At 43.5% G+C, this 24,276-nt stretch overlaps 1 protein-coding gene across 5 annotated transcripts in view; it reads right to left on the reverse strand.

The window, feature by feature from the left end:
- Positions 1–23,690, reverse strand: part of SATB1 (SATB homeobox 1) — a 93,053-nt gene extending 69,363 nt beyond the window's left edge. Inside the window, exons 1-2 of one of the 5 annotated variants that reach the window (XM_040963439.1) lie at positions 23,533–23,690; positions 168–402 (exon numbers count right to left, since the gene is read on the reverse strand). In XM_040963439.1, coding sequence (XP_040819373.1) covers positions 168–378 — 211 coding nt within the window. In that variant the 5' untranslated portion in view covers positions 379–402; positions 23,533–23,690. Of the gene's footprint in view, positions 1–167; positions 2,896–2,928; positions 3,100–23,532 lie in introns of those variants that run through there. The other 4 variants (XM_040963429.1, XM_040963466.1, XM_040963447.1 and 1 more) reach the window with 4 other exon arrangements.
- Positions 23,691–24,276: the final 586 nt, after the last annotated feature.

Genomic DNA, 24,276 nt, shown 5'->3' on the forward strand with positions numbered 1-24,276 from the left:
GCCACAGAGCCAACACCTTCAAACCAGACTGACATTACTATTCAGAATGCAGCTATTTCATATCAGAAAGAGAATCAAAGAAAGGAGACCAGACATGTTCAGGCACCCCACCCCCACACAAGGTGGACTTGGGTACACACCAGAGCTCGTGGCTCTCCAGGATTTACCTTTTCTGAGGTTGGTTTTCATCAGATGGCCCGAGTGTTTCAAAGGCACTCCCTGCATTTTTGCACCTGTACTCCCAAGCCTTCCTCTTCCTAGCGGGCTCCCGTTCTGCTCCAGGCGGGCAATCTTGGCTGGTGGGCCCTTCGGATCAGTCACATTGTTAGACATTTCTGAATGTTCTTTCCCCTGAGTTGCCTCGTTCAAATGATCCATACTCAGTCACTGTCTAAAGATCACCTGCCAGAATTTAAAAAAAGAAGATATGTTATAATTGAGTTGGGGGGGGGTCTATATCTGTATGTGCCCCATGTTAAAGGTTACTGCTAAACATTTCTCTCCACAAACACATTTGGAGAACTGCTTACCTAGATATAACATAATACAGACATTTCTGTATGTCTAGATAACAGCATTACATTTCCATTCAAATTAACAGAATAATCTGCGGAAACTGTATCAACACACATGAATAAAAAGGTGATCTGTCATCTACAAGCAAAACTAAATGGGGGGAAAATGGGTTTTCTTTTACAATATGTAGCCAAAAAGAAAACAGCAAATTGTTTATGTCTTTGTAACTTTTAAAAATTAGAAACTCATTACAGAATCAACAGCAGCATTTTAAAATGATGCAATGGTGACAGACTAAAATATCAGTTAAATAAGTTTTTATACTTTACATATATTTTTGTTCCATGAAAGGAAAATAATACATTTTAGAAGCAGATGGCTATTTACACTCCACACTGGGGTTAGAAACTAATGGGTAGAGAAAGTTTTCTACAATCAAGGTTTCAAGAGTTACATGACCTGTCAAATACCCCGTCCAGTTTTGTGTCAAACAGGTGACAGGACCACTTCACCCCTAAGCAAACAAGAAAACTCGAGGGGCTCTTCAAACATTCCATACCAAACCATTCAAACTCCTGTTTCAGAATTAGTCTGTGAACGCTCTTAATGGAGAATGGTTTAAGCAGCAAAAAGCTGATTTACACACTATATTCACATGCCAGGCTCACTTTAAAAAATCTTGATGATATTGATAAAACGCAAGGTCCAACAGTCAAACGTAATCTCAATATGGAATGGAATTAACATCATAATTAACTTAGAAAATATAATCATCTTCAGTTATATATTAGACATCACTGTCATACTATTTATAATAAATAAGTGCATTATCAGTTACTTTCAAAATATAACTTTAACTAGAACTGATAAGAACAGGTGAGTGGAATTATTTCATGAACTTGCAGAATACGTGAAAGGATTGTGGCTACCAGCAACGAAGGGGATCATAGTTGGAGAGATACAGACCAAGATAACTGAAAACTTATGCCAGTGTCTACTAATTTGACAAACACCGTATTTTTCCAAAAATGCACTATATTAAATCACTCAACCTGGATTGGAAAGCCAGTCTGTAGTGATTGTTGAAAGTATGGCTTTTCTATAAGCATTTTATTCTTCTGTGTAATTAGACTGCTGCTCCATTCTGCATATGGGGGGGGGGAATAACTGATAATCTAGGGGTTTAAAAGCAACCTTAAGAAGGACAACTGTAAAAATATAAAGTTTGAAAAATAATAAAGGCTATTTATCTTTGTACTCCAGGGTGGCAGGCTGAGGACTAAGGTTTACCGTTGATCGAGGCCCCATCTGTTTTTGGTTATTAGGTTCATTAACAATAAATGTGCAGTTTTCAACCACTTTTTTTTCTATCAAGATTACTCTTCTCCATTATATTAAGCTGCAGTCTAAAACCAGAGTTAACGATATTTATTCACTTTAAAAACTCTTGATTTTAATGTTTCATGTGGATAATAATGTGGACCTGCCTTTCCTGAAACTGCCTTACCCTACAGCAAAAGGCAAATTTCAAAATAGTATTTAAAAAGAAAATCTTTGAACCCTGGGGCAATCTAAGAAGGGAAAAAAAGGGGGGTAGACAACAGTATCAAAAGTTAATGCCGCAAAACATATTAAGTAATCATGAGGCTTAACAGCACTTTAAACTTACAGCAAATGAAAGTGACAAATTATAATTTAGTTAATGTATTGACAATGAAAACATCATATAGGTCATGCAAAAACTATCTTCTGAATACCCACATATAAGTGTCTATTAAACGTTGCCATCCTGTAAAAAGCCTTATATTATAAAGCAAAATTATATGCACATAAAACACCCAATTTACTCCTTTAAACTCTATGCCCAAGGCTAAAGTTCACCAGACCTCAGTTTAGAATGGAAAAGAACAACCTCCAGCAGGCCTGGCTCCACTGTCAGCTGCGGGACTAAAAACTTCAGTCTCAACAGATGCCAGGCTCAAGACTTTCTCTTGAGTTAGGCATTTTCAGGCCCCTTTTATTGTCACGGCTAGTTGGCACACAGAAACCAAACTACTTTCTCCAAATCCCATGTCCCTGTGCATGAACTAACACCAAATCTGAAACAGTGAACTCAACTACAGCAATTATTTCCCTTTGAAAAGGACGACAAATCCAGGGTTCTGCTTCTAAGAATCTTTTTCTTTTGCAATGTCTTCCATCACATCCTGACCGGATCACCTCCCTTGCCCCCACAGAACCCCAGGATCACATTTGAAGAGATTATGCCCTTATCCATTCCATAGGGCCGGCACGATCCAGGCCAAGCTTTCACTGTGGCCTTTTAAAGAGACAAAGAAGCAAAGTACTATCTAGAAACAGAAACACTGCAGTTTTACTGAGTGAAATTAGCAAAACCGACCTGAAACTCACCACTTCAAAACTTGACAGCATATAAATAACAAAAACAAAGGAGATTTCCTTTGCAGCCTGGTTTCTTGAAGAGAAGTTCAAGACTGATGTTTTCTATGTCCTTTTTTTTTTATTACAAAAAAAAAAAAATTAAAAAAAAAAAACCAGCAGCAGACCTGAAGGCGACTTCCCCTGAAATTGTATTATTTTCTCTTCCCCTACCCCCGCCCCCCTAAGCGGGGGAAGGGCAGAAAAAAACGTCCAGAGGAGTAGCCATGGGAGGAGGGGGGCGGCTAAAAAGAAAAATCACAATTCGAAAAACAACATATATGGTTTGTACAATGTCTAACCTCAGAGAATGGGGTTTCCGAAAGGGAGGAGGGGAAAGTGGGAAAGAGGGAGGAGGGAGAAGATAAAATTGATCTGACAAGTGATTCGTTGGGGGGAAATCGTAAAAAACAAAGCAAAATCCGTTTGGAGCCGAACACGGCACGGTGGTACTGGGGAGGCGAGGTGGTGACAGGATTCTCTTGAAAAACCAGGGTGGGGGGGGATGACTGCGGAGAAGGGCTCCCCGCGAGGTCCCCGGGCGTCCGTGCGCCTCCCTCCTGCGCGCTAGGGCGGCCGGCGGGAGCCCAGGGCCACTCGGGGCTGTCACTAGCAGCGTCGTCCTCCCCGGCCCCGGGGACGCGGAGGGAGGCCCCTGGCCCCCCGCCCCCAGCAACTGCGACTGAGAGGAACAAATGCCAAACTTTTCCCCACAGCCTCGCACCCTCCCCGGCCCGGGGCAGCCACCAGGGGACGGCGGCGGTGGGGGTGGGGGTGGCCAGAGGGGTCGCAAGCGCAGCCCCCTCCCCGAAGGCACCACAAGGCCACTTTGGCTTCAGCCCTCACCGACCACAGCCCCGAGGACCCCGCTGTCCCTGCCCATGGACACCGGGGGAGAGTGGGGTGAGGGGGAGGCTGGAGCGTCAGGGGAGCCCGGAGTGAGCGACGGAGGGGGGGGAGAGAGAGAGAGGAGGGGGGGAAGAGCGCGGGGAGGGGGGCTCTGAAGGCACCCCCCGACCACCTCACCGTCTCGGCAGCCACCAACTCCCCGCCCCCTCCCCGAAAGTCTCCGAGCTCTCACTCAGCCAGAGTCTGAGGTAAACAACGAGCACCACAATGGACTAGGACTTGGGGGGGTGGGGGTGGAGGAGAAGGGGGTGAGGTGAGGGGGGGGGGTGGAGAAGCAGCCCGGGAGCCGCAACAAAACTGAGGAGGAGTTTCCCGAGCTGCTCCGGGCTGCGCGGGGGGCGGCTCCGGGGTCGCCCGGCCGGCTCCGGGTCCGAGGGCGGCCGCCGAGGTGGCGAGGCCGCGGCTCGCCGGGCGGCCCAGGGGAGGCGTGCGCGCGTGTTTGTGTGCGTGTGAGTCGAGCCCCCGGACGGGGCCGCTCCTCGCTCGCGCTCGCTCGCTCCTTCGCTCTCCCCCTCGCCGCCGTCTCTGCCCCCATGAAACGATCAGGAGTGACTCATCCCGGCCGCCGCCGCCGCCGCCGCCGCCGCCGTGCCCAGCTCGGCCCCGCGCGTCCGCCCGGGCTGCAGCCCTCCACGCCGCCGCCGCTCGCCGCCGCCGCCGCCGCCGCTCTGGCTGCCTCCTCTTCCTCCTCCTCATTTTAATACACGGCACCCGCTCGCTGCCCCAGCCCCGAGCACGCAGCCTCCTCCCGGCCGCCCGCAGCCTTCCCCAGCGGGGCCGGCTCCTCCGCCGCGTCCGGAGAGCGGGAGCGAGCGACGAGCGGCGGCGGGCGGAGGGGGGGAGGAGGAGGAAGGCGGCGGGGGCAGGGTGCACGGAGAAGGCGGAAAAGGGATGGGGATTAAAACCCGGGCTGGAGGGCCGGGACTGGGGGAGGGGGCGGGGGCGGCGAGCAAGGGGAAAAAAAAAAAAGCCTGAAGACAAGTAACTAGTGAATGAGTGAGCGAGCGAGCGGGCGGGCGGGGGGGGGGGGGAGCGCACCATTTCCGGCCCCGGGCGCGCAGGAATTTGTAATGAGCTTGATTAGAGTGAGGCGGCCCGACATTTATTACACACACAATACCCGGAATAACAGGGCGCCGCGCGCGAGGGGAGCGCCGGCGGGAGGGGAGGGATGCTCCGGGGCCGGCCGGCGGGAGAGCGCGCGCGGGCGGGCAGGTGTGCGGGGCGCGCGGCCCGGGGCGGGGGCCGGCCAGAGGACGAACCACCCACACGCCGCAAAAGCCACAGCAAGGAGGAGTACGCCGGGGAGCATCGCGGCCGGGCTCCGGGGGGACTTGGGGAGCTGGGGCAGGTGGGGCCCGAGGGGTGGGGGAGATGCCCGGGACCCCAGGAGACGGGCGCACAGGGCACTGAAAGTTGGAGACACTTCTGGAAGTGTCCCCACCGCAGGATTATTTGCAGAGCCACGAGGGCCACTAGTCCCGAGTTGCTCCATCCTAAGTCTGTTCGCAAACTGGGTGGCCCCTTCACTGTCAGGAGACACCGTGAGAGAGGACTCAGAGCTTTGGACACAGGTCCGAGGGGGGCTCAAAACTTTCTCGCCGCTTTGTAGGAAGAAAATACGTGGCCCGTAAGTGTCCGAATTAAAACTGGGTCACCAGAAAGACATCCTGACTTATTAAGATGGCCATCATTGTTAAAAAAAAATCGGGGCGCAAGACAGAAAAGTTTGGGTTGCTACATCTGCTATGGCAAGAAATACTTGTGCTGTAATCCAGGGTAAATTCCCCGAATTTGGTAAACAGTCATGATCACGTAAGGATAATCCCCTTACTTAGAGAATCTATTACATATGGTTTCTATGAAGACGAAGAATAGTACAATCTCGAACAAAATACAAAAGCATCATTTCTCGCATGGGTTTCAATAGCACCCCCCTAGCACCCTGAAAGACAGCTAATTATTAAGCAAAAAAAAAAAAGTTACAAGGATTATTTCTCAGAATACACTTGTAGGAAACAGAAAAATCAAACATTTTGTTGCAGATTTTTAAAAAGCAACAAGTTAGCACAAGTACTGAAATGAGAGGGAAATATGCAAATCGAGCTCCTTAAAGCTACCAGTCCAGTCACACACACTGTTTACATTAGAAACCTAAGAAAAGCAGAAGGTAAAGCGGAAGTTGAAGTGTGTAGGAAACGATGGCCTCCTGGGGGAAGACAAGTTTAGGAGAAACACAGTGAAAATTTGTCACCCTAATAGCACCCAAGTTTCACCCACAAACCGGAAAGGTTAGTCAAAATCGAGGAAGGCGACCATGAATCTTGGCACACAAAAACCCATGCCTTGAGCAAAACAAAGACTGTGACAATAAAACACCCATCAAAAGCAAGAAATTTCAGGCAATCTTGTCTTAAAAGCACAACCGAGACCACGTTTTTTAAAAAGGGGGAAGTGTGGGGACCTAGGAGGGAAGCCAGTTGAAGTAAAGTATACAAAATGTAATCAGTAAGAATATGCAAATAGTCACAGAATGGAGTACTTTGGGCAGTTTTCATTGTGAAGGAACAAATTTACCAAAAATGACATTTGATTTTAAAACCAATAATCACCTATATAATGATTGAGACTTGGCAATATTACGTTACATTTGAAATGTTGGTTCTTACATTTAAATTTTCTGATAAGGGTAATTTCATAGTTACTGCAAACTTGGATTGCGTGACGTTTTTCTTTGAAACTTAAGTAAGGAGAGTGTATTCTAGCCTCATACTGCACAAATTTAAACAGCAAAGTATAAAAGGAAAATTAAGTGGACTACAGAAGAGCATGGAATTTGCCCGTGCAACTTCACTTTGACTATCTTAGGACAGAAAGCTATTGGGCAAAACAGCTTCAATTTAAGAGAAAAACTAACAAAGGTTAGTGAGAACAGTATTAGAAACACACTCTAACAAAATCCTGTAAATATATTTATCTCATCCTTTAATATGGCTATAAATAAGAATGGTTCCTGGCTGTCTTAGATCCTTAATGACCTGGTCAATGGTCATATTAACATGGGAACTGAAACAGCAGGTTTTAAATGTGAATAGCACCTTTTACCCAGGAATCACAAAGCTATATTCATAAATATAAAACATGAAAGCATCTAAGGATATAGCTTGGAAAATGACACACAGAGTAAGTGAACATACAGACATCTAACAATGACTTTATTAGCAAGTTAATATATAGTACAACAAATGTATTAATCATACCTACTAATTTTCCCTCAAGACATTCTTTATTCCAAAATTCTATGTAAGAAGTTAGCAAATTATGAAATGGCACAGAGCTTTGTGTCTTAGAGGTATACTGCACTTATTAATGTAAAGCGCTATATGTATTTATATATAATTCATACCCCTCTAGAGTATACATTATAACCATGCGCATTACCCATTTTATAAACCCATATAAAAAAAAAAAACAAAGCAGGAGAATATCATCAGCTTCTTAGGCATATGCGAGTTGTGAGTTTAGATTACCGTGATGGGTGACAAACACTGACTGATTCTATCCAGGCATCTTACAGTCAGCCACAGAGATGAAGGCAAGAGGTGAAAAAGGTAAACTTTGTAAATCTGACTAGTAAAATACAAAATCCCAGGAGCATGAAATATTGCAACCAACACACAGGAACTATTTACCATGTGGATGTAAGGTTAAAATCAATTTTCTGTCCTATGAGAAGGCTTTCCTACCTGCTGCGCAAAAGCAGCAAAGACAAAACACTGTAACAGATACGTAAGATTTTTAAAAACTTAATGAAAGTATTACTGCATGTTTCAGATGGCCACGTATTACAGATAAATATGCAGGCAGGTATCCGAAAGCCTTAAAGCACATTCAGAGTTCTGCATAACACATACATTTCAAACAGAGAAAGCATTTAGAATCCAAATGCTTTTAAGACATACCAAGTCTGTGCCAGTGACAGTGTTAGCAAAGCAATGCCTACCATCATATCACTTTCTAAGGACATGATTTTTTTTTTCTTTTCTTTTTAAATTTCAAATAGAGTTTGGTTATCTCTGCACTCAGCACGTTTATGTAGCATATTGCTCTTTTTGTCATGTCAACTCTTTTGTTTTTGGCTTTAGCTGCAGGTGGCGTTTTCCTTACATGAATTTCTGGAAATATGGTCTGTGTTGGCCATATAAGGATGTCTATTTGAGCCATATATATATAGATTTTTATCATTTTGTCTGTCTGGGATGTCAGAGCTGATTTCCACATAGTTTCATCAATGGACGAAATACCAATTTCTAAGAACAGGGAGGAAAAGCCGGGGCTGCAGGCCAAACAACTTTGTGAAAACACACTGGAGAGGAAATGCAATATCCTGTAAACACTTGCACTCATCTTATCACATCCTATCTGTGACCAGTATCACAGCTGCATATATACTTTAGTAAGGAGCTTATTGGTACTTGCTCAAGACCAGAAATATCCAGTTATGTATGTACAAGTAGCTTAACCTGACAGAGCCCGTGTCTTTGGAGGCCATGCCATGTACATGCTAGCTCCCTCCTTGGAGAGGTCTCAGTCCTGCTACCAGTCTGACCCAGCCGGCCCTACAGCAGGGCAACTGCATTCTGCCTTTTTTAGTTAATAATTAGAATACTGTTGCAACTCTATGACTAATCCTATCCTACTAGAGTCCTGGCCCCCATTATGTACTCTTCCAGCATCCTGCATTCTCTTTGGTAACTGTCACCGCATCTTGTCTTTGTCTTTATTTTCAGTCATCACAGTGCTAACAATTTGGATAGTTACTGATTTAATAAGTGTTCGCTTCACTAGACTGTAGGTCCTTCGAGAACAGAGACTGTGTCTTGCTTGCTGTCGTATTATTTGAAACGTCTGTAGTGTCGTTATGATATTTACATTAATGAATGTACAAATAAGAGCAAAAAGTTCACAGGGTCGCAGCAGATTTCCAGTACTAATCATTGGCAATTCTTTTTAGCGATTGCCAAAGGAAGAGGGAAGATTAGAGAGGGTAGTTATAGAATTTAAATTCGACTAATTAAAATTAAATTTACAATTGACTTAGTCACAGTGCGAACTCTTGAAACTTACTCTTTGCAGAGTTCTCTGGACAGCTCCCACCTGGAGAACTCCTGTAAAACGTGATTAAGTGCTGGCAGGACCCAGATGGGAAGACAGTCTGATGTAAGGCTGTGTGGACTGATTTCTGTACTGCTGGATACAAATTTAAGACAAATTTCTGGACGTATATCATCTCGAAAGAGTCCCATAACACATTGGAAGTAATATACATTTACAACAAACACTTCTTTCCATGAGCATCTAAGTATCCTATAGCGTCATTCCCACACTCCCTCGGCCTCCAGACTTCACAGGTGTAGCTGCCCATATGAATGGCTCTTTTGGAGGCTTTCACGTACAGGTGAGGGGTCTTGAAAAATTTCATGAAAAATATAACATAAATTTTAAAAAAAGGCTGTGCATGGCCTTATATCTTTAACCCTTAATTCGATTTTCCCATGAACTTTTGGAAGTTCTCTCATGCTTAGGTCAAGTGGGAAGCATCCAGGTCCTAAACAACAGTGAACTGTGGAAAAATATGGCAACAAGCTTGAACATGTTGCAGGGGAGATAAAGGAGTGGTGACAATGAACGCTAAATACAAAGTTTAAAGGGGTTTTATCTGTTTTGGTTTTTTTTTCCCTACTACGTTAGGTTTCAGTTATAGCCAGGATGCTGGTCATCACAGTGGCTTCCTAATTACTTTGGGGTAGATATAAATACCCACTGGTAATTTAGGACATAATATTCCCAGCCAAAGCCTATTACTCTAGTGGAGTTTCCAGATCTGCCATTGAGTAGCCACTGCAGTTGGCATCTGGGAACTGACAAAGTATCTGGGGCTTAAAAAAAATAAAAAGTACTAGACAAAACGTTTTAAAAAGCTGTCTTTCCTGCACGGGTGTCAGTATACATCATTTCAATGACAAGTGGCACCCCTGGCCTAGACCCGAAACTGAGTGGGACGACACCGGAAGGGTTCCTGCCGTGGCCGCATCTATGATGCAAAGAACGCACCAACATAGTTCTAGGATGCCTCACTGTTACCCAAGGCACCTTGAGTCCCCGCTGGAGGCTGGCGCAGGTGGCGGGGAGGGCACAGATCTCCTTTCTGCCCACCCCATGCAGCTACGCCTTGACTGTACTTCTATCCAAAAACCTCTTCCAGCTTCCCTCCCAATGCTTCACCACATGTTATGTTCTGCCAGCAATGCCGCATTCCCTGGTAGTGTGTCTGCCCCTCCCAACTGCAAGACTGTAAGCATCCTGAGGGACCACTGAAGTACATATTCCTAGAGACTCACTGTGCCTGCCACCACAGCGAAGGAATCACAAAACCGGTAATGTGAGTGTGTCCTTCTAGGAACACTGCTTGGCAAACTGAGGAAGCAAAGCCAGGTGTCCAGACTGTGCCCACTGCAATTAACGCAGAATGGCTGAGGCTGGCCACCAGGCGCACCACTTGGAAGAACTCCTGAGGTGACGCTAATGTACAGCTAGGTTTGACATCTATTGAATTGGGAAATGTTTAGGAGACAGAAAATCAGATAGGATTTCCTATTAGGATATTCCTGTTAGAATATCCCATGTTGAGGTTTTTAACCCATTCCTGAGATCAAAGTTAAGACTATTCTAGGGACTAGCAATAGTCCTAAATTTTAAAATGCTGCAGACAAGTCACTTGTTTCGAACAACTAAAATGTCACAAAACCAAAAAGAAGAAAGAAGGAAGGGGTTTCAGAAAGGGAGAGGCAAACCATTAAATCATTGATTTGGTGAATTTGAGGAGCCATGATAAATTAGCATTTGGGCACTTGTTTGAGATTTACCAGGGTGCCAGAGATCCTGTGCAGGAACGTGATTTATCATCACAGACAAGCAACTAACCACAAAATTACACATGGAAGCATAGTTCTAAAACCAGTCTATTATTTACTGGAGCCAGAACCATTCAAGCTTCCTCTAATTTTTTTTTTTCAGCATAATTGAATGTGAGTTTTCTCTCCCTAAAAAAAGTTCAGCTTTAAGTAGGCTTCTCCATTAACAGGTTGAAACTATTCAACTTATTTTCAGCTAAGACATGGCACTTGATCAGAACCCAAGTATTTTAGTTGTACTTTCCGAGGGCGCCACCAGGAGCAGAGCATCTCAGCCACACCTGCCTTTGATCACTTCAGGAAGCACAGGGATTCTTATTCCCATGAAGTTCAACAACCATTCCCGATCAATCTGCGATTCCAACCAAATTCCCTTAGTATGAAAATCCTCTTGCTAATCTTTCTCTCCAGCCATCACGGAGGGAGAAAGAGATGAGGTTACAATGGGCCTGAATCCAGCCAAAAGGAATACCTGATATGGCAGTGCTGTGTCCACTGTCGCGGGTGCTGGACCAGCGAATACCCAGTAGGAAAGAAAGCCACCAACAGCAACAAATGCTCCACTCCTGGACAATGATATCACACTACCATAATGCTTCAAATTTACTGAATTGAAGGACTTTAATGCAGAACCCAAGCATACTCTATTTGGGTTCGTGGGAAAGAGCTAGGAGTAGATTGTGGTGAATGGATACAAAACAATCAGAGTATCAATAATGCCACTGAATTAAAAACTCAAAAATCATCAAAATGGTACATTTTGTACTATATGTATTTACTGGAATAAAGATTTTTTTAAAAAAAATTCTAATATGAAATGATTTTTAACGTATTCCTCACATCCGTAGATACATATTATGAAAATACCATGGTAAAAGTCACAAAAATAATAAGCTAGAACATACTCAAAAACCACCACAGCCCAGTCTATGTCTGATAATTAGTTCATATGATGAATGCTTGGCATAGATTAATGAATGTGTATTAATACTTAGAGACCAACATCTCACCCAATTTGAGGCTCCTCCAATATAAGAAGCTGGTTCTCTTTTAGTTTATGGTCAATTCAATATCTTAGCAAAAGAGAAAACAGCATAAACAAAAACAAGAAATCTGAAAACTTGCAAATAGTTTGAAATGCTTTTTAAAAGAGTAAAGATTAGCTTTCTTCACAAAATAAACAAAACAGGAATTATAACAGCTCAATGACACTTGAGTTACCTTCAACTGTTGTAGTTTACGGTAACTCATGTCAGTTTATAAGTGGCCTGTAAATGAAACCTTTAGAATCTTTTTTAGACAAAAGAAAATGGTTTTTTAGAAAAATAATACAGGCTTTCAAATTTAATTTGTTCAGTTACTTAACAATGACCATTTATTTCTGCATACAATTAGAAATATCTTCCTTGCCTATAAAATACTGTCCAATTTGTTTCATATCATCTGTTTCTAATTTTATATTAATTTCTTTTATGTTAATGATGGACTTTTTAATGTCTTAGAAATTCATGTACAAATTCTATTACTGATATTCATATCTATATAATCAAATGTACTGTTTCTGATAAGCCAGACTACAGATTATTGTTACAAAGTGAAGCCAACCAAAAAAATATATTTACTATACAGGAAAGCATTATATACAGAATTATAAAACAGCTTCCTGGACAGTTGTAGCCAAAGCATGTCATGTTAGCTTCTTGCAGGTGTCGCCTTTATTACTGTGTCTATTGTAAAATGTAATTCAGTAGGTAACTAACATGACCTACAAATATACACACAAATCTCATCTGATATGAAGCAAAAAGTTGATAAATAATGCTGCAGTGTAACTTTTAAAAAAAGAACCAGTGAGCCTAGATGCTATTTTTTAATCATTTATTGTTATTCATTCTGTAAAGACTATTTTAAATTTGTATTTTATATATATTTTTAATTTGTATTATATGTAATATATATCTTTTTAACTTGTATTATATATAAATATATTATATACTTTTAAATTTGTATTGTATTAATATAGATATAATACAAAATAAAATAGTCATATACATACACATACAGAAATATATTTGGGAAAGAAACACAAACATATTTATGGTTCATTTTGACTGAGACCAGCCTGTAACTGTTGAGACTGTATTTCCTTAAACATAGTCAATATCCCCTGTTCTCCCTTTACTCCTAGGATTGAAAACATCTTACATATTCCTATTATGCCTAATCAAGATTCAACTTTCTATCTCTTCTAGGAAGTTACAAGGTTCTCAAAAATAAATTTTATTTCACTTTGCACAAAGGTTTTCTTGTCACCAAAAATTTATGACACCGTAAGCAAGTGTAAATGAATCTTCAAGACTGGCATGTGCCACAATTCAGGATATAAAACCAAAAAAAAAAATTGTGGCATTATCAATAGATTTGAGACTTGGAATTGTTTGGCCAATAGCCAAGTATGAATACATGTGTATGCAATATACACAGAGCATAGCATGATACACATACAAAGGTAAAATTTACATGCTATGCAAGGGAATCTTATAAAATTTTAAATTAGTCTTTGTGACAATTTTCATCAGAACTCCTTTAAAGGATTCAGTTACAGAGTCATACACCTTAATAAAGGTGTAACTCCCCTTATTAAGCAACTCCCACCCCCCAAAATAGGCAAATAAATAAACAAGAGGATAAATCACATAGTAGGAAAAGGATAAACTGGATTTGAGTTTTGCCCTTTCCCTACTTGTCACGTTGAGAGCCTTCATCAGAAAGGCAGCCTTGAGTCCCGCATCCATCACAGGATGGAACAGAATCTCAGTCTCTTTAGACCTGATTAAAAAAAAAAACCTTCTGCCTTTTAAATTGAATTTAAATATAAAGTCCACTTAAGAGAAAACACAGAAGAACATTTCTCACATGCTATGTTAGATGTTTATCTATATATAAGAGACAGGTGTCAAACAAACAAATTTAAAAAAAAAAAACCACTAAGGCAAAGAGGAACTTTAACTCACCGGATTCCATCTGTTACATTTGAATTCATGCATAATTGATTATCCATGACTGGTAAGTTCTTTTCTCACTAGCCGACCACAGTTTTCTAAACATTACATGTTAAATCACTAGTAAAGTACACTGCATTTCAGAAACAGCGAGGGGCAGAATGAGAATATTTTAAATGAAAAATTACATGCCGGTTAATAATAATACAGCTGACCTATGTTTAAGAGAGAGAAATTTTAATCATGTGCATATTAAATATTAATAACCTATTCTGTTATTGTTATAATAAGGTTAAGTATGCTTCTCCAAGCTTAAGGAAGGAGAAGTAGGCATGCATAATGGTGCAGAAAGATACGGAGACAGACACAAGGAAAATGTGTCAACAATAAACAAGAGGAAATGAGAAAGAAGGAAAAGACGAAGGTGGAAACTAATCTCTGGGTGTCATTATGACTGCCAGAGGACTGGCAAAGAAGCAGCATCCTTTTATTTCAATTTTAATCATTTCTGAATTTTAATACCCAGCTCCTTTTGTAATTCTCCTGGCATTCCCCATATGCCTCCATCCCAGCCAAAACACCAGTGTAAATTAAATGGCAGGCAACCACACCACTGATGTAGCACCCCCAAAGAGCCTACCAGGTGACCAAGAGCAAAAAAAAGGTACGTCTACCTTAAATCCCTGAGGACTTTCAACCAATTAACTGGCTGAATGTTCTCTATTTTCTTTCATTTTAAAAACGACAGTAGTGAGGTAATCTACAGATAGAAAACCATTTGAAAAAATAAAGCCAGCCAGTAGTAATACAATAATCAGTGACCATCAGGGCCTGGAAAAATGAGTTTGCTCTCACTGGCACTAAGGAGCATCACATGATTATTTAATTACAGCTCTAATTTTTGTCTCGTGGATGGCAACATATCAACAATTAATAGGGCAAATAGAGGAGACTGTTTTTAAAGAGACAGAATGTGCATGATAATGTAATAGGTCACACAGCAGTACACCACTTGGGGAAGACTTCTTTTGTGTAATGAAATAGGACTGCCTTGAAATAGGCTTGCACACATTTTTAACAGAGAACAAATTTTAAAGCAAAGGATGGTAACTTTCCAAAATGTGATGCAGTGTGCTGTGCAAACATTTTAAGAAATGCAATGAAATCTTCGTTAATATACATAACCCCAATTGAAGAATACTGTAAAGCAGAGAGCTACACTGAAAAAAAAAAATGTCTTTTTATTTACCTAATGGCATACTGAAAAAGAAATCACAGTAGGAAAGAACAGGTAAAAGTCAACCAGAATTGGGCCACTCGCCCAGTGTTTCTGCTCCTGGAATATGGAAAAGACTAGTGCATGGCAGCCTAACTGCCAAGAATTCAGGGGCATGCCCTGTGTTGACTCCAGGATGGTTTGTTACAACACCCAAACACCAAAGAACCATGAATCTTAGTAGAGATACTTAGCCTAAATCTGAAGGTCAGACATTGAAGATAAAACAGAGACCCTGGAGGTACTCTGGGGGGAAAAAAGCAAAAGCGTGGAGTTAGTGGAGAAAGACATCAAATTATTCATCAAACAGGGCAATATGTAGAGTAAGTATTCAGATAACCCCACTAAAAACAGACAGTTCAATTCTCTTTTGCCAATAAATCTTTATCAGCACAAACTACATTCAATATTTTACTTTTAATTTAGCAATTCTTTAATCAATATTGACTATGCACAAGGCACAGAATGCTATCTATGTAGTTCCTCCCAGTTCAGGTAACACAAGTATGAACCTTACACGATTTTCTTTCACAGTTTAGTGTTTAGCAGAAATAAATAACAGCACCTAAATCCCTCATAAAATAAGAATGCTAGTACATTCTACATGCCATATTACAAGGTTACAAGGTCTACAAATTCAAATTAGCCAAGGGAATCACGCAATTTGATAGAATTCTCTAAGTAGGGGTAGGTCCAGCCTCAAACTCCGCTAGTTCCGTCCCCCCGCTGTTTTGGCATGCCAGAAGCCAATGCTAAAACCAGGCTTGAGATTTGGACAATGAAACAATCTTAGAACTACCACTGTGAACAAATGCTCAAATGTATTTTAAATAATTGGTTATAGAGAATTCAAAGAAAACAATTTGGCTAACGTGTCTCTATACTGTAACTGACAGGTTTCTGCAAAAGTAGTAGCAAGAGGTGCTTTATAAAGCAATACTCAATAAGCTTTGAACCATTTATATTGGCCAAAGTAGTCAACACGGAGAAAATGTGGGTGTCTCAAAATACAATATGAGAAATCTCAAACGGAGAGGGGTGACAATTCCTCGTGCCACTGGCAAAAGCTGTCATGCCAACATGAATTGTAGAAAGAAAAATACAAGCGAGAGAAACGCAGGAGAGAAAAACTGTCTAAGCCAGTGAAAAGTATTTAAATTGAGATGTTTTAGTAAAGCACCTTTGATGATTCTGGACAAAAACTACCTGACTCTATACATTCTAAAAGAATTTTTTTTTTAAGAACTGAGCAAGCATCAGCTTGCATGTTAACAGTATACATCATTCTTCTTTCGCATGATTGTTAATATACAGTTAACATGTCTCAGAAAAGGCTGTAATTAACTGTCTACTGCTTTAATAACACTAATAAGCATACAGTATTATTAAAATACAATGACTCCATACAAACTAAAGCTGTCATTTTTAAACTTTTAAGAGAACATTCTAAATTGTTTTTTGAGTCTTCTTAAACCACCCAAAAGGGAGCCCACCTCCAAGAATTTTTTTTTCTTTAAAGCACAGTTATTAAAATACCGTTCCTTCCTCACTGTCTGCAGAAATCGCTCTAACATTCAACACATCTCAGGAGCATGTCAGTTGGTAAAAATACAATAGAAAGCACTTAAGATGATCTTATCAACTCCATAGATACTTTGAAAATTAAAACTCCAAGTATTTTATATTAGATCTCCATATGTTGATGAAATGTCCTCTGGAAAAAGACTTGTTACATCAAGAATTCCATCGCCCGATTGTTAATCCCAAATGGATTTCCATTGTCTGGAACACTGAAACAGGAAAACTCATTACATTCAACATCAAACAGCTAATTATGGGTATACTATCTTCAAGTCTATCTCCATTTGAGAAGGCATCTGCCCACACTAGGTTTCATTTTATTTATCATAAGTATTACAATAAAATTTTTATAACATAAAACCTCTTATGTTACAGTCCTTAATATTATAAACAATAAAAGGCAAACTTGTCATGTACATGCTCTTAACAGAATATCAGAAATCAATGAGTAAGACTAGAGAGAAATCTCTAGCAATCAACTCTACTACATGCCTAGCTTCCAGGAAAATCACATCTAGAGAATTCCCCATCACACAGATGACTGGCTGCCTTCTTTCTAAACATCTCAAAGAAAGAATGTCTAATAATTCCCCTCCTAGGAGCCTGCATTTCACCCCTCAAAGAGGAATGTCCACTGAAGACTTTTCATTGGTTATCAAATCCCAAATCATCTATCCCTGAGAAAAAGTAAAATCCCAACAGGAACCTCCCCTGGTCACTAAATTGTCTCTCGCTGTGGCTGTAGTCCCAATTCTCTATAGGCAGCTTACTATAGGGACTTTTCTGGCACTTACCCTCCAAACACCAAAGGCTGATCCTCGAATCTAGCCCTACCGCAGAGGGCTAGGGTAACAGTAGCCTCTGATGAGGTGACAGTGATGAAGTGCTCTCTGGCACTGCTAGCAAGGCAGAAACATCCCCAAATGAGGTGGGAACCAGTTGCCTGTGAAGCAGCTGGACCATTACTGCAGTTCGGAGGGTGCGTGACAAATCAGGTCACAGCTCTGGGTTGAGTCCACCCACTTCACCGGGTACACCGCCCTCCACTTCCTGCACACCTGGGGGGGAGGAAGGGGTGCAGAGGAGGGGGCCCACATAGGTCTACAGACAATCAAACTACGGTTCAACCAGGTGTAGCCTGGCATCAGCTTCTGCGAGCCTTGTTTTGGGGACCTGCAACCCCAAGTACCCGAAAACTACATACAACAATAAGCCAGCTCTAGGATGAGTGACGACTATAATACAATATTGTACAGTTAAATGTTTAATCCCGCAAGAGCCTTCCTTCACCGAAAGCTGAATCAACTTTTAATTTTTGATTACAAGACACTTCTCATCTCCACCAATTGTCAAATCACTGGAATGAATAAATTTCAGCAGAAACTAGGGACATAAATCCTTGGGGGGGGGGGGTACCAGTTAACTCATTCTCATCTCTCTTCACTAGATCACTACCATATAGACAGAAATGCATCGTTGAAAGTCCATTGAAAGAAGAGATTAGAATATCTTACAAAACCCCAGACAGCAACAACTATGCAAGTGACACAGTGCAACTTGAAAGAGTAAAAATAGGCCAATATGCTGGAAAAACACTTCACTACTAACTCTCACCCTGAATATATATATACACACAATCTGTATCTATTTACTCTAAAATGAAATATCCAATCTTAAAAAAGACTTTAAAAAATAAACAGCAAAAGGTACAGTTGGCATAGGTTCAAAAGTATGAACTAATGTGTATTAATGTGCTGATCTTGCTCTATGAAGACATCAAGTTTAAATAGACTTACCATTGAGAACAGCAGTTAGGAGCGATATGTAAATTGCCATAGTAGACATTTTTTCTTTGGTATAGTGAAGAACCTTGTGTAACAGATTTGATTTCTATGCTGTATTAAAACCATATTCCACTCTGATGTCAGCAGAATATGTGATTAGAGATTGACAAGCGTGTGTAGACCATGTGTGTAAGAGCTTCCCAGATAATCCAAAGGAAAATAGTCATTTTCTCAAGTCAATCCTGATTTCTGAAATTCAGCCTTATCAGTATTTTGATGTTCGAAGGGGGGTTCTTGAAAGAGAAAGGACTTTCAATATAAAAGAAAGCGACAAATGCATTTAGACATCAGAAATCTCAAGGATGACAGACTAATAAACAGGCAAGTCCTGGAGAGGGGCAGGTGTATTTTCTGTGGAAAAGCAGGAGGAGGAATCAATCCTTGAGCCCCACTTCACACTCTCTTCCTCTGTGCAAACCTCCATCAGATACTGAAACAACCCATGCAAGAACTGGCAAGGAGGGCACTTTTTGTCAAAGTTATTACCTAAGAAATCAAATAGCTTCGCCTATGTGGAACTTTGCAGAAAGTTAGCGGAACACACACACACACACACACACACACACACACACACACACGCACTTGAACGAGTCTGAACATACGTGTCCTGAGGTTGCTGGAAGATGACTATTTTAAGTGGCATCTAGACGCTCTCAGAGTTTGATGTTATACTTGACGTATGCACAGTAAAAACATAGCATTTCTCTCAACTGGTTCTCACACGACAGAAACAAGGAGAGGAGATTATTCTCCTCTAAAATGTTGCTACTGGAAAATGCTCACAACTCCTCTGGACTCCTACCCCCAACCAGGAAGAGCCCGAAGCCCTGGATTACAGCACAGGTAGATATTAAAACATAGACAGAGCCGTTATTTAGTGGTGACAGGAATATAAATACATGTACTAACCTATAAACTGGTATTTACTTCAGGAAGGTAAGTAATATTTTTCCTCTGATTGCTGAGCTGTCAGTTTAATGCAGCGTAAATAAACAGTAGGTGCCTGCTAGCTCGAAGGAGGAAGTGTTCATTCCACACGAAGAACAGATTACTGAAGCCTGATGCTCATCATTTTAGCAGAACATATACCCCACCGTGGATGATTCTTCGTGCCTGATCTATTAATTAACTTAACTCTGTTCTGTCAGAATGTAAACCAATTTGCAAAAATCATCACAGAGTTTTGGAGTTTGAAAACGGAATCAATTTCAACAGCAAGAGTAATGAATGCTCTGTAATCTGATCACAAATGCTAAAAATGAATGCTTCACATAATAACCATAAACTCACAAAACCAAGAAAGACAAAGAACATATTTAAATAACACCGAGTTTAATAACCCAAGTGATCTAATTCACTCCGAATTCTTCTCCTTTACTAATTAAAAGCAACTGGCACCTTGAATATTTGGCAACCTTATGCTACTCTGGTCTTTCCAACATGCATTGCTAACTATACTCTCTGAAATATCCAAGGGCAAACCATTCATGAAAATCCAACCACTCTCCTTGATTCCAGTGGAAATGTTGCCAAACGAACACCCCTGACGGAGGCAGGGGCTTGAAGATACAATGATGATATCCTCTCTACCCTTTCTAGCAGCTTTCATGTAAAATGTGGCTTTCTTCCTGTGTCTGCCACTTAGCTATGAAGATACAGAGTAACTGATTTCATCCTTAAGTATGACTGCCCAGCAAAAACAGGAGTACATCTCATCTAAAAGGTACAACAGACAATTTGGGGAGGTTCCTATGTAAAACAAGAACAAAAATGCTTATAATTAATCAATAGCTTGTGAAAAAAAAAAAAGGAGGGGGAGTTTTATAATATGCTTTTTGACTATGCCTAGACATAATCCGAAGATTGATTCAGTCATGTGCATTTATTTTATATACTTCATCAATCCTAAGTACTAATATAACATTAATTACAGTCATCCAAGACAACATGTATGGAAGAAGCGACGTATTTGCATAAAGGGCATATCTATATATGGCCCTTCTGGAGATTTACAGAGCAAATGAAACATCACTAGTGTGCCTTGCAGAGTCCCTGCTGTATATCCATGTTGTGTTTAGCTTAACAGTGTTTGTAACCAAAAGATTTTTACAATAATGAGGAACAGGTGCCTGTCACCTGACCTTTCAGGCCTAATTTATAATCCACAACCTGTCACATTAAAAAAAAAAATAACTGAAATTCTCCTCCAGAGAGCTCAGTCTTGGCTAATGCAATGTACGAGTTCCTAGTCATCACCCAGCAGATCATATCATAGTGACACAGAGGTTCACACAGCTGACAACAGACTTCTTTGCAAACATAAGCCAGGAATCACTGTGTTGCTGGTTCTTGCTTAAGATGCTAGCAAGGAGACAAAAGAGCTAGTTTTGTAGATTATTAACCAAGGAATATATTAATTTATTACAACAACTGGACAAAAGGCATTCCTTTCGAATACTTTTCCATACAAAGAACTATTATTTATTACATATTTCAGCTTGTGGGAAAGTGAGGAATGCATTGGTTCTGAAGTAACTATTCAGGCTTTTGGAAGTTGTTTAGGTCTTTATCTCTCTTCTTCCCTCCCCCACCCCCACAGCACACACATTTTAAGGAGTTTGTACTTTGGGAGGGAAGCCTCTTCTTTCTCATCCATCATTTGTATTTATTATTCAGAAAGGAATACAAAATTGAGCAATGATTTTATTTCTCTTGTATAATCTTGTTATATGTAGCCATATTCAAATTTAACAATGCTTTGGACTTTATAGCTACTATTTACATATTATGAATTGCATAGGACCGAATAACTCTACATTTAAAATATTGTTTCCATTAGAAAAATATGAAGTGATGTGTCAAATAGAGATGAAAAAGACACATATTTAAGTATATTTATAAAATGTCTAGTCATTTAAAATGTGCACAAATAGGATACATATTTTGCTACAGTTACATTATACGTGACATGCACATTGTCTAAAGTGTATTTAATAAAGTGCTTAGCCAAGTTAATTAAAGTATTTATGTCTGGTGGCTGTATTAAACACTTGGAGAGGTAGTGAAAGATACAGCCAGTTACTTCTGCTAACTAAAGTTGAAATTCTGCACTTATTATAACCTTTCCTAACAATGTGAGAAAAACAGAGTAAATATATTAAATTTGTTTCACAACAGATGCTTAGCTTGTTAATATTTAAGATGCCTATTCATGCTATTCCTGTCTGCACATTTGTCAAAAATGTAAGCTTGAACGCTAATGTTTGCCAGCCGGCTGGAGCAGCCAGTATATGAATGTACTACTGTTTCACTAAAATAATATGCAATAGAAATAAAGGACGGCTGCTAAATCATAGCGCTAATACCACGTAGGGGACTAAAGGTTTTTAAGAGCAAATCCTTCAGCCTCGGCTTTCTCCCGAGTTAAAGCTTGGGTTCACTTATTTATTTATATCTTGCAGCTACCTTTGAATATGCAATAAACATCACACTCCTGACATCTCAGAAAAGAATCCACTTCTGATAGGGTATACATGTCAATGAAGTTACTCTGTCAGCAGCACAAACAGTGCCAACTTCAGGGACCTGCCCACCAGAGGCCCTTTGTGACTTCTTCCCCTCTGCTCTGTCCCCTGGGGAATGTCTGGTCTCTAGGCCTCCAAGGTTGCAAGCCTGTTAGCCCAGTGAGTCAGGTCTGAAAGGTTCTCTCTCTCCCAGCCTCAGGGGATATTCCCGTTTTCCCTGATTTTTGTCTTGTTAAACTCTTCTGCGGGAGTTCCAGCTGGAACGTTTGTCCGGAAACCCGGAATGTGGCTGACAAAGTTCTCCCAGGATGCACCCAGGGGTCAGAGTAGCCACCCACTAGAGCACTCTAAGACATGACCAAGTGGTTGACATTCAGGAACCTCCACGGGGAAATCTGCGAAGCCTTAGTGGACCCCAGAGCCAAAGCTACCAGCCTGGACGCCACGCGCTTCTAACCCTCCCGGTCTTCTGGGGTCACCTCAAAGGAATTCCACTCCATGTCCCCCACCCCACTTTCCCGCACGCACGTGTGTCACTGCTCGGGCCGGCCACCTGCCTGTTTATCGCCTCTCATCCTCCGGGTTTCCCAAGCCCGGGGTCCTCCGCCCCGGGGGTCTCGGCAGGATCCGAGAAGGCCGCCGCTCTCACGTCCTGGCCGCAGAAGAGGGACGCACCTGTGCCAGCGTCCCGATCTCCGCTCAGAGGCCGGCACTTCCTCGCTTGTATCCAAGCGAACTTCTAACCTTGCATCCGCGCCGCAGCCCCAGGGGACTGGCCTCGCCACGGCCCGCGAAGGCTCGGGACGTGCGGAGCGTGGCGGCTTCCAAACTCCCGACCCCGACGCGAGCGCAGGGCCGCCCGAGCGGCTCCCGGGCTGGAGAAGTTGCCACAAACTTCGCAGGCCCCGCGCCGCCGCCGCTCCCGGCCAGCCGCGCCGGCCGGAGCTGGGGAGGCGGGGATGGACCGGCCAGGGATGCTGCGCTGGCCGGCGGGGGACACTTCCCCTCCCCAGCGCGCTCTGCCCGGCCAGCCCGGGGCGCACGGAGAGCCAGCACCTTTCCCCGTGTGCGTCCTCTGGTCTCTTCCATGACCGCGTCCTCTCGTTCCAGGGGCTGTGCCGAGGACCTGAAGGAGTTTGCCGGGCAGGTGTGTGCGCGCGTGTCCACACCCCGGGAGAGGACGAACGGCCACTGCCAGTGCCCAGCCCGCCGCCCTCCCTCTCTGCCCTCCCTCCCCTGGGCGGCCCACCCCTCCGGGGGTCGGTCCGAGAAAAGGGGCTCGCCAGACCCCGACCGGCCGCCGGCCGCGAGCGGCGAGTGAGTGCAGCCGCCCGGCCAGGGGCGCGCGGGGGGCCGTGGGGGGGCGCGTGCTACCGAGAAGTTTGGGTCGCTGCCGGAAAGAGAGCGCAGGCACCGGCGTGAAGGAGCGGGAGTGACGGGGTAGAGAGGCAAAGGGGCAGAACTCACTCAGGCATGGGTGCTGGGGGCGGCGGTGGCGTCGAGTGCGGCCGGGCGCAGGAACGGCTCCGGGCGGGCGCGCCCGCGTCCGACTCCGAGGCGGCGGCTCTGCCTCCTCCGCCGCCGAGCTGCGGCTGCCGCGGAAGTTAATTGCAACTTGACTTCAAGTTGCCTTCTTTCCCGCCCCCCCCCCCTCCGAAGTGGGCGTTTAAAGGGGAGAGCGAGGCGAGGAAAGAGCGAGCGAGCGAGCGAGCGCGCGGGGCCGAGGGAAGGAAGAGAGAGCGGGGGGGGGGGGAGGGAGAAGATGTTAACGGGGGAGGGGGAGGGGGCGGCGGGGGCGGGCGGGGGAAGGGGCCGGCGATCGCCGCGCCCGCAGCCTGCAGGCACGGCACGGCGGCCGGGCGCCCCCGCGGGAGGCCACCGCCACCCGGGCGCGCACCCAGCCCCGCTCGCGCTGCGCCCCGGGGCGCCCGGCGGACCCCGCGCCGCTCCGGAGCTGCCCGGCGGGGCTGGGGCGTGGGGAGGGTGCCGGCCCGCCTCCCCGGCAGCCGCCCCGGCTTCTCCCCCTGGCGGCGGCCGGCCGCCGCTTGCCAGTCCCCGGTGGCACGGGAGCCCGAGCCCGAGCCGAGCCCGAGCCCGAGCCCGAGCCGCCGCCGCCACCAGCGCCACCGCCACCGCGGCGCACGGCTCCCGGGCCCCCCTCCCTGCACGCCGGCCCGGGTGGGGGCGGCGGCCGGCGGGCCGGGGTGGGCG

The sequence above is a fragment of the Ochotona curzoniae genome, unplaced genomic scaffold (genome assembly GCF_017591425.1).
Source record: "Ochotona curzoniae isolate NIBS_2020 unplaced genomic scaffold, NIBS_Ocur_1.0 contig_1302, whole genome shotgun sequence".
NCBI lineage: Eukaryota > Metazoa > Chordata > Mammalia > Lagomorpha > Ochotonidae > Ochotona > Ochotona curzoniae.